Raw genomic sequence first — 12,032 nt, forward strand, 5'->3', positions numbered from 1 at the left:
TACCTCCTTCTGCTTATCTTTATATTTATTATTAGACTCCAGACCTAGGCTGCCCTTAGGACATGGTACTGAAAGCAACAAATATCAGCTTCCCGGCCCCTTGCCTTCTGTAAAGGACTATTGGCAGGTTGGTCAGGTGCGTTTAAGACAGATTGGGGCTATTCCCAAGTACTTGGCTAGTCACTACTCTTGCTATAAGGACTTACCCCATCTAGCTTACATAAAAGAATACAACATTTACTCAAATATTAAGCTAAATCAATATACCTGTCACAAAAAAATTATTTTTGAGGAATGTTTAATAATTAGGATCCTCCAAGGACCCCTTTTGTAGGGGAAAAAAAGTCAATTCTAGAATAAATGTTCATGTCACAAGAAAGCTAAATAAAATCCTTTGTTTTTCTCCAATGTTATATTGTTTTGAGTTCTTTACATTTTAGCCATTAGCTCAATTATTGACCTTGGGCAAACTGCTTTACCTTTCAGGCCTCAGCTTTGCCATCTATAAATGAGGCAACAGTCACACAGATTCCTTGTAAAGAATTCTCTATGATTTGTTTCCCTCTCTGAGATAATTAGCAGAGCTGTTTTCTATTTATGTACTAGAACACCGTAATAGAGGACACAGTGATTTATTAAAATACCAGGTAGGTTCCAGAGTCACTAATATTGGTGATATATAAGGCAAATTTAACTTAATGATGTTTTACCGAGAGATACTTAAGGATGACTAGACCAAAACAAATCAAAGTTCATCTAGTAAACACATCATTTAGGAATAAGAACAGGACAATTTCGAGGAGCTACCAAAACAAAAGACACACAAGTGAGCTTACATATCATGTGAAATTTTCAAAGGTGTTAGTTTAATTTTCCACACTAGAACGATTGGTGTTATTGGCTCGAATACTGCCAAATCAACATATCTTTCCTGCTTCGCTGTGCCAATGATTTATTTGATCAGACTGGCCTGAAAAGTGACCCTCTTGTTTCACCTGCTAAAGGATGTCTGATCTCCCATGACCTCTTCCTCTGATTGATGTCAGCAGAATGGTACACTCATGTGGCATCTTTGATGAGCACCCCAATGCTGGCCTACAAGTGGCTCAGGGAAAGCAATTGTATTAATGTATTATAGTAATTTACGGGCAGTTTTGTGTGATAGCATATTTACTGAAATGAGGCCTGTCAAAAAGATCAGGCTATAGCAGGAACACATGATTTCCCAACCAGCCATATAATATAAATCAAATGCCTTTTCTGTCCCCTCCAACCGCCTCCACCCACTCCTTGTCCTCTGTCCTCAAACAAATTGAAGCACATGCCACAATTTGCAGAGGGAAAATCAAACTCAATTTCGCAGTACAATGAAGTGAGTTTTGGTCTTGTCATGTCCACTGACATATTGATCCCTAGAAAATTGAAAAGAAGAGAGTGTCCTAGGTGTTTGCTTTTATAAATAAAAATGTATAGAAATGCAATGTGTATATGCACTTACACAGCTTTACAAAGATGCAAGACCTCTGGGGGCTTGTGATGTAAAATAGTGTGATGATATAAAAGTCACTATTTAAGAGGTCACATTTTCTTTCCCTTTAGAATTACAGCCCCTGAAGACAAACGATCTCCTAATCCAGGTTCATTTAAAGTGCAGCTGATCATTTCACAGCTAAAAGGAATTTTCACCAGTGAAGGGAAAAAAAGCACCCTATCTTGGCCCTTGGTAAGATTTATGTCAGATCTATAGTGCCATAAGCCCAACACTCCATCAAACATTTTCTATTTAACCTGAAAGGAGACTGAGCCAAATCACTCCTGTGTCCACCTCTGTGATTTGCAAAGCGTGGTGATCGCAGCCTCCCTGTAATGGGGAAAGACGGCACAGTTATTCACGTCTGTCGATGAAGCATTAGGAAGCGGAACCGCTTTGTCACGAGGTGATGATGAAATTGCAAGAAACACCATAAAATACCCCAGTCTAGTAAGCTAAACTTCTAATTCAGCAGGTGGAAGGGGCGAAACATGAAGGGATGTGTCTGTGTCTTCAGGTAGGTGGAATTTCAGTCATGAAAACAAGATGACTTTCTAATGACCGCGTATGATAGAAATAGCGCAAAGTTCTCTGCCACTCCATGGCGATCACTACTGTATAGTATGCACGGCCCTATGCCTCATATATAACTGCTGCAAACATAGCTCTGCATGTCTTATTGGAAGGCAAACCGAGGCACAAATCAATGATGTCCATGAAAAACCACACACCGGAATGTGAACAGGGAAGGCGCATCTTCATTGATCCTAATTTGAAAGGTTTAAAAGCAGAAGGAGCTTTGCATTTGGCATAATCTTTAAAAATTATAGCAATGTTTCACGTTACCATACTCTAAAGAAATTACTTGTAGTAAGCAAAAATAAATTCATTAGTAATTACGCAGTGCTTTATTGTGAAATCCAGAGAAAAATTATTTGAGATATATTTTTTAAGCCGACAAGAGAATGACTTTACTTCATCAATCAGTTTGACTAAAGTAATGATTTTCTTAGAATTAAAATTTGTTGAAAGCTCTAAGTATTTCATCTTTTACGCTGAGAAGCATGTAGTTAATGTCACAGCTAATACATTTGTCAGTTTGCTAATTTTCTTTTTCTATTAGAATAAGTAAACATCAGCCCTTTCTTAAAAGCATACTATTTACCACATGTCAGGAGCAATGCAGAAAGAACTTATTTGAAAATCATGAGGTAAGACATTATGAAATGAACTGGAATCACAGGGAGACAATGAAGAGAAACGTGAAAGGAAAAGGCATTTAACAATTCCAGAGTGAGGGCGGATGTGCCTCAGGGTGAGTGGGGGAGGGGGAATTTAAAGGGAAACTATGAAAAATATAAAATCAACCTCAATACTCAAGCCACAGATATTGGAAAATATGAGAGCAGGTATGGCTTTTTAAAGAATAGTTCAAACAAAAACAAGAGTGATAGTAAAACAAAAGAGAGCTCATAAATATTTAATGAGAATAAAAGAAAATGTCTTGCCCATGTGACATTAGATCAGAGGATGGTTCTTCTAATGCACTTTCAGAGAATAGGTGTAGAGATAGAAGAACCACTCTATTTAGCTTTTAAAAGCAAAATACACTGACTTATGCCACATTATGTCAGAATTTGTTTAGGGCAGCTTTAATATTTTTGTAACTATAAGAAAATAATAACTGGTGAGTAACAATGCCGTTGCTTTGTTCTGTGTATTGTTGGGTGTTCTTTCTAAAATTACTTATTTTGGGTCAGTTTGTTATCATAGATCTCTGGAGGATGAGTTGATTTTCAAACCTTGTGCTCCAAACCAAGCATTACCACAATAAAATTTTCATTTAAAATCGACTTCAGAGTATCATTTTTAGTTTTTTCCCTCTGTATAACATAGTTGCTAAAAAAAAAAATAGTTTACTTGCAAGTAGAGAAAATAGTGAACAGTATGAAGTACTATAGTACTTTAGTTTCTTTGATATTATAAAAATTAGTGTTCTTCAGCATAGGATAGGTAAATCTCATGTTTCCTCATTAAAATGTGAGTGAAGAAGCAGAAAGTAGTCAATAATATTGTGGTAAGTTTTCACAGTGACAGGTGATTACTAGAATTAGTGGGCTGATCACATTATAAGGTATAAAAATGTCAAATAATTCACTACATTATAGACCTGAGACTAATATAACTAATAAAATATTGTGTACTGAATGTACTTAAAGAAAAAGAAAGTGTGTGAGGAAGTGGTGTCACTTAACTAGAATTATTTCAGATGTTTTCAATTTTTTTCTTTTTACCAGTTTTGGGATAATTTAATTTGATAGATTTTAAAAAGTTCCGCTTTGTTTTTGTCACTAAATGGACACAAACTAAGAGGTAGAAGTGAGTTTCTAAAAGGTCAGAACCCATGCTTTCTGCAAAGAGTGGGAAAAGATGCCCCATCATCCACTTGCTATGGAGACTTAAATATGCTCCTTCAAGTCTAAAGCAGCGACCTCATAAAGTTGTCCTGAAGGGCCAGGGCAATGGTCCCGGTCTTCAGAAGCATGCCAGCCACATAGCCCATGTTCCATATGGGTAAGTTAGTAGTTGCACTTAACCTGCCATCTCGCCTACACACAGGCCAGATGTGCGATGTGCATCCCAAGCAGTGGAAGCCCGCACGTCCCCTGTACCACTCCCCGCCTCTCAGGCTCTGGCAGCTCCAGACCACGCGAATGTCGACAACGTCGGAAGTGATGCGCACAAATTAATTAACATGATGCCAGGAACAGAATACCTTCTTAGTATCAATATAAAGATAATATTCATCATTGCAGTCTCATTGGTCCTGGTTTTTGCAGTCATCGTGAGGCCTGTGCCCTCACACAGTGACAAAAAATGCTGTGGGTATGAATCTAAGTAACGAAACTTCCTCAAATGCTTTTGCACAACGGTGGATTGGCCAGTCCAGCTGCCTTCGTCTACGAAGGGGTCTCCTCTATTTCCTTGGAACCACTGACTTTACTATCTCATGTCTTATATTTGGGGTCATTAGAATTATTCTAATCTTTCAAATAATTTTAAGCACTATACAGCTCTTTATGGAACTACTTATCTATCTATTGATCCATCTTTCATCCTATGTATCTGTTGCTAACCCTCCAGCTCTTCCCCCTCCTCCTCCTCTTCTTTACTTCTTCTTTTCTCTCTCCCTCCACCCCCCAAATTCCTAACAGAAACAAAAGAAGTTCTGATTCAGCCCCACTGGATGCCATCTGAGATAACAAAATGAACACATCACTGGAAACTGGGGTCTCTGGCTCGTATCTCTGCCAGATGATATTCTTAGAAAGGTATCATAGAGATGTTACTTCCTATCTGTCTACAGTTTAGTTTCTTTATTTCTCAGATTAGGGAGCTGGACTCCACCCTGGTTCTGACACTCCTCTCTGGGCCCGGAACTCTGGAATAAGAATCCCAAAGATGACTATTGAAAAGCACAAAACAGAATTATGAGATTACATGCTTTTCTCTAAAAGGTGGTTTGCAGACTTCTGTACCTCTAACTCCAGTTTTGCAGTCTAGTCTTAAAATCTGAGGACCCTTGTGGCAGATGGCAGAACCAGGAACTTTCCCAACATTCTCTAGCAGGCAGACCTACAACCCATGTTAAAAGTACTTGACTGACCTTCAGGATTAACGAACAACTTTCTGAAGGAATGAAGGGCACCTACAACGAGCCAGCTGCTTTTAAGACAGGTACTTAAGAACCGCACCGCAAACATCAGTACCAGATATGAGCACCTAATCACCGTGGAGAACACGTTGCTTCAGGCCTTCTCAGGAACCCTCACTCACTTAAGTAGAGGCATCAATGATAACAACTATTTTCAATGTTAAAACAAACAAACAAACAAAACAAAACAGGCACTTTACCTGGCTGAGACAAAAGCGGTGTGTAAGGGACTTTCGGTTCTATTGCACTCATTGGTGGAGGTAGCAAGGGGTTAGCAAAGCTGCGGAGTGGATGAGTTGGTCGAACGCAGGCTGTGGGGATGGTTCTACTTGGTACCTCCTCACTGCTGGGATGCTCAGGCTGTGCTGGGGGCAGCATGGGTGGCTGTTGGGTGCTTGGTCCTTCATTCACCGCTGCAGTGGAGACAAGAAAATCCACTCATCATCATTCCTGGACAAAGCTTTCTTCTACTATATCAGCTGCAGGGCCCCAGGATCAGTTCAGAATGATATGCTAGGATCTGACCAATCACTTCTTCAAGTTATGAACAACCTCATTCTTCTTCATATATTTATGGGATATGATAGCACTGCCCCTTTAAACAATAGAAATAGAGCTACCAAGACAGGAATCTCTTTTTCAGGAAGAGTAGTAAAATATATACAGCACTCACTATATTGCCCAAACTGTCTGGGACCTGTAATCATAAGTGATGAAGTGAGGGAAAGGAGTTATCTCTCCCTTCATAAGTGGCAGGCAGTGAAATTCAATGTACCAAACCCAGCTACAGCTGCACTATTATCCACCAGCCAATATACCAATTTGTCTGTGATTTAAACATGCCATGCTAACTATCAGATGAATCAGTTACCAGGTGTTAAAGGCATTGCTAATGAAACAATACAAATAATACCCCTATCATTATCTTCCATAACAAAATGGAAGCACATCAAGTTAAAAAGTTACCTAAGAGATGACTTTGCTGGGACAAGTTGCATGAATGCAGAATTATAATTTTTCACTTTTGTAGCAAACCTTGCAATCTGCAGTCAGATTGCTATTGTTAAAGGGGTGTTACATAGTCATCTGTGACAGCCTTTGGGTATTTAGACAACTTTACATAAGGGAACACACCTTTTCTCCAGAGAACACAGTTGAATGGACTTAAATATTGGCAAAGAGGTTTCCTGTGCCAAGGACACTGTGACTTGACTTTATTCATTCAAAGTCAAAGTCAAAAGGTTCAAGTTAAATTGGACATGGAAAGAGCCGCATAGTAGGTAGAAGTGTTGGTAAGAGTATTTCTGATGATTTATTTCTTCAGAAAGTTTTATTGGGTAAGTTGAAAAAAATGCAGTGATATAAGATAACATCTCACGTTTGAAAGATAAATTTTAACCAGGAACTATTTCAAGATAATTAGTTTGTGAGATAATTTTGAGGCAACTCTCTGGGAGGCTCAGTGAGGTCAGCAAAGGAGAGAGGAGATAGAAAAAAAATCTGATAATCCTGAAGGGAGTATAGATTAAAGATACCAAAGTACAAGGCATAATATCAAAGATATGCAAAAGGAAAATGTGCCTTCAAAGGCATTTGATATTAAAACTCATTTTTCTATATTCAGACAGGGTTAGAGGGCCCCTGGGTCACTTAGGAACCTTCAGGCTCACCCCATTCAAAGATGGAGGTACGGAGATAAAGGGTTGGCTGAGGACAGGGTGTAGCAACGTAGCAACAGCAAAGACTTGGGAAAAAACCCCACAACAGCTCTCCAAACAAGAAAAAATGCAGCCAAAGAGCAAAGTAGATAGATCTGGGGGCAAGAGGGGTTTGAACAGAAGTAAGTTATTTCTAAGCTAGGAAGTCCTATCAAAGATGGATGAGAGAGACCAAATTTCAAGGGGTGCAAGGAAAACACTATGGCCCATTCTTGGTGATGGCAGTTCTTATATAAGGGCAAAAGGGATGGGTCTTTAGGTAGGTTTCATAAGGACCCAAATTCTACATGCTTGTGAGAATGTAAAGGGGAGATGAATGTGTATGCTTGTGTTCAATCAAGATTGTGTAACCTGAGGGTTTATAACACAGTTTCAGAGACAAAGACAAATATCCAGGTTTTAGTCTAGACTCATATTTAGTCTAAAGGAGAAAATTACTAATGTTCACTTGTCCAAATAAAAATAAAATACCACTCCACTCTAGATCAGAGAGAAGCAGCATCAGGGACATATATCTAAGTCCCTCTTCATTACCAATGGGCTGGTTTTTATTAAAGGGTCCATATCATCATATAAACATACCTCTCTGAGGAAAGAAATTTTGCAATTTTCCTCAGAAATCTGCCATAAGTAATTTCTTCTATTAAATATGGATTGCAATTAATTCACATCATATTTTTAAAACTGCTTTGCCATAAAAGAAGTAATATTTTATGACTTTTTCTTTTCTTTATTCCTTCTATCATATTTTTCTTATTTCTTCTAACTTTTTGAAATGAAAGAGATTGATGTTAAAATATATTGTAATCATAACTTTAATAAAATTTACATGCATACTTTGTTTTCTGAAATTTAGTTTCTTTAAAACCTCAAGCTTCACATGAATGCTGGTGATGTTGCTGAGTACTGGGGGGCTGATGATGTTGCTGAGTATTTGGAGGCTGCTCCCATTCTCCTTCCCTTTAATGGCATCACTCATCAGCATCTATAAATAAAATTTCTCTGTGTGCCTTGCCCAGTCTTTCATCCCCAGGTTTTCACCTACCACCATGATTCCCGCTGGAAACACCACAATGTGGTTCTTGACTCTGAGGGAAGTAGTAGCGGCTTGATAGTGACTGACCAGCTCTTTACTGAGTCAATCCTAGTACCACGAAGAGTGAAAAGGAATGTGCCTCATCTAATTCTCTGGGTGAGGAATGGAAGGGCCCATCCTTACAACTATATCAGTAAGTCATAAGGGACCATTTTTGTTTTGTTCAAAATGACAATTTTGCTTAATAACCTAGCACAAGGGACATGGTATAGAATTCTACATAAAATTCACAATTTTTATATTTTACATGGAGCAAAAGAATGCTGTTCAGATCTGGCTGACATTTAGGGCAGTGAAAACTCTTAAACAAACATAACATCATCTGCTCCACTGGAGAGAAGCTCTCATTTCAGATGAGCCCTCTTGGCCAGTTCAGGCACCAGACTGAGGACACCTATGCGAAACAGATTGGCTCACGACATGACATTTAGCCGTGCTAAGAGCTCCGAAAGCAAAGAAAACCTTCTGCCCATGAAGTGCAGCCTCCCTACAATTCAGAGAGTAAAACAAGAGACAAACATGTCCTGGCAAGGTCCTTGTTTTCAAACGATGAAATATAGTAGTAGAAATGCATTGCACAAATAGCATACAAGTATGCAGCGAAGTCAAATCTCAGGGCGCTTCATAAAAATGTATGTCAACACAGAAAGAATTACAATGGAATCACTGGCAAAAATATTACGAAAATGAGGATTTTTCTTCTATCTAAAATCATAATATTTGAAAGAAATAAAGCATTCCAATAACACTAAGCAAAGGCCCTTTGACACACAAACACTTTTAGGAACACACTACCCTCATAAATTTGAGAAGAATAGTATCGAGCAATATTTCTGAGTAATGCCAGTTCTTCACAGCCTAGATGTCAGAGAAAAATCCATGAACTCTATTGCACCGCTGATTTTTATCTAGATTTTATCTAAGTCCCATTGTTAGTTAATTTCCAATTTTGGATAGAGCTGGAGCAGAAAAATAACATGGATAAAGTTAACCAGCCTTTTCACTCTGACAACGCTCAACATGAAAGGAAATGAAAGTCACCTACCTAACTTTTACTACAACCTACCTGCTTCCAAGATGATGAAATAGGGGTACCAATTTTATAGAGACTTAACCTCAAGACGATCTATTGGTTGAAATTTTCAAAAGATAGCACTGCTGCTTATTTCCCCAGGACAGTTAATTTGCCTGTTGAGGCTAAGAGGAGAATTATAGTGCATTGGTAGGAAAGAAAGTATTTGTCTATCAAAACTGTATAAAGCTTTATTGATATATCACCAAATGTTTGTAATGTAAATATACTATATCTTTCTTTTCTATGACAGGAGAGAAATTCAGCTTTATTTGTGACTTCAGAAAGTAACGTATTTTGGGGGGCAGTGTTTTAGTGATTTAACTCTTGTAAAACTCAAAGATCTTTCAGATAATGTTGGAGGAAGAAGAGTTTCCACATTTGAACAAATTTTTCTTTTTTTTTATGTGTGCCTTTTACTGTTTCTCAAGGTGACTAATAAAACATCTCTAGCCAGAGTCATGAAATGTTTTCTGCTTGAGAGAGAACAGGGATGTTTAGCGTTCTCCAAGGCATTTAGAAACCGATACTAAATGGCTGGAAGTTAACTGTTTCTGACAGTGATTTAGAGAATATTTTGTTTCCTAGAAAAGGGGGTGCTTATCTTTTTTTTCAAAGCAATCACTTGGAAACACATATCAGTTCCTATTCCTTTTGCATTGCACATGGCTTTGCTCAAAAAATCTTTTGTGATTAAATGTATATTTTATAAATCGATGAAATCTTCTAGGAGCAGAATGTCTATGATTTTTGATTTTCAATGAGGTTCAAAATTAACTGAGATTAGCACTATGTTAAGAATCCTTTATATAATTTTATATAATTGTTATATTACATTTTATATTTATATTATATATTATGTAAGAGTTATATAACTATCTTTATTTAATAATCCCTACTTTTAAATATGTCAACAAAATAAAATCTACAAAGAGACTGAGTGTATTTATTTATTTATCTGTTTCTTTTTAAAATAAAGCTTATTCTGTTAGAGCAGTTTTAGGTTCACAGCAAAATTGACTGTGAACCTAATTGACAGCAGGTATCTCTGCTCCCAAATTCACATAGCTTCCCACACTATTAAAGCTCTGCACCAGAGTGATACATGAGACTCTAACCACAGATATAAATACATTTTATATCTGTTCATAACCACAGATAAAAACAAATTTTATACTAGTTCATTTTTTTTCCTTTTTCATTAAATTCTAACTTTTGGAATCACTTCCCCTCATAATTCAATGAGATAGTTTCTCATACTGTACCAAATCAAGAGGAAAAGAGTACGTGGGATACTGGATTTTCAGAAGGAGAATATGCCTTAAAAAAAAATAAGAAATTACAGAAACACATTACAAATAAAATAAAATAGTTAATTGTTAATTTAAAAAAGTAGTGAACTTAGGCTTGTCTCACTCTTGCCGAAGTGAACAGCTAAAGGTCATTTTACACATTCTTCCTACATTTCCTTCTTAAAGTTAGAGAGCACAGATGAAATAAAAAGAATACAGTAGACAATGATCCAATGAGAAAACTCAACTAAAACTATGAAATTTTTTTCTGCTAGGGAGAGTTTATTTCAGAAGTTGAAGAAAGGATTTTTATGGTTCAGAAATTACCTTCCTAATTATCCTTGGATTTGGAAATTTTTGGTTGTGGGACTTCCCACCTTTTTTCTCATTTAGTTCCCTCCGACATGGTTTGGGGGGCTATTTTCCCTTGAGTTTTTGCATACAACTTCATTCTGTAGGCATGGTGTGCAGTGAGAAAAAGGAAAATAAATCTAATTATCTCTTGGCAGACTTTTGATGCCTTTTAATTCTAACCTTGCCACATCTAGACAATTTATGATTTCTTAGAGTTGTCCCTGTTGGTTGGAAAAATATAGCTTACCTCACAAATATATTTTATTGCTGTTAGCATCTTATCTATTACAAAACTTCCTATGTCACATGAGCTGCTGAGTCACCTGTTCTTAACTAAGAGAAGAAAGCCATAAAATTGATTTAAAAATGCTGTGCTTGAAGGGAAAGAAGTCAAATAATACAGGAAAAAATCTTCAGGGTAGATATAATAGCTTGAGAGTCCCTCCATTTCCACATTTCTTCAAACAAATGAAATACTACTAACAGGATACAAAATCAATAGACAAAAATTAGTTGTATTTATATATATTGACACAAACTGTCAGAAAAAAATAAGAATACAATCTCATTTACACTAGCATCAAAAAATAAAATACTTAGAATCAAATATAATTAAAAAGGGAAAGATCTATACACTGAAAACTAAAAGGTATTGATATATGAAATTGAAGAAGACACAAACAAATGAAAAGATATTCCATGCTCATCAATTAAATAATTATTATTGTTAAAATGTCCATATTACCCAAAGTGATCTACAAATTCAATGTGACCCCTATTCAATGATATTTTTCACAGGAAAAAAAAAAAATACCTAAAATTTGAATGGAACCACTAAAGGCCCCAAACATGTCAAACCAATCATAAGAACAAAACTGAAGCCATCATAGTTCCTGATTTTGATCTACAGTACAGTAGTCCCTCACTATATTGCGGTTCACTGATTGCGGCCTCACTGTATTATGCGATTTTTAAAAATATTATATTTAATTATTTATTGTGGATTTTTTGCTATATCGTGGGATTTTGCGGTACTGTATACGTATGTTGTTAAAGTTACTTAGGTTTAAGAGTGTAGAATAAATGTAAGGTTTCTACTTCACGGGGGAGTCTAGAACATAATAACCCCGATGAGGGAGGGAATTCTGTATATCACAAAGCTATAGTGATCAAAACAGTATGATATTGTCATAAAATATAGATTAATGGTACAGGATGGGGAGCTCAGAAACAAACCTATGCATGTACGGTCAA

The 12,032-nt window shown here is 36.8% G+C and overlaps 1 protein-coding gene across 2 annotated transcripts in view; it reads right to left on the reverse strand.

Annotated features, from left to right (window-relative positions):
* DCC (DCC netrin 1 receptor) overlaps window positions 1-12,032 on the reverse strand; it is a 1,006,514-nt gene that overhangs the window by 21,404 nt on the left and 973,078 nt on the right. For both annotated transcript variants that reach the window (XM_090285089.1, XM_090285088.1), the window contains exon 27: window positions 5,447-5,659. In XM_090285089.1, the coding sequence (XP_090141215.1) occupies window positions 5,447-5,659 (213 nt within the window). The remainder of the gene's footprint in view (window positions 1-5,446; window positions 5,660-12,032) is intronic.

The sequence above is a fragment of the Furipterus horrens genome, unplaced genomic scaffold, assembly GCF_987537825.1.
Source record: "Furipterus horrens unplaced genomic scaffold, mFurHor1.1.pri manual_scaffold_8, whole genome shotgun sequence".
Classification (NCBI taxonomy): domain Eukaryota; kingdom Metazoa; phylum Chordata; class Mammalia; order Chiroptera; family Furipteridae; genus Furipterus; species Furipterus horrens.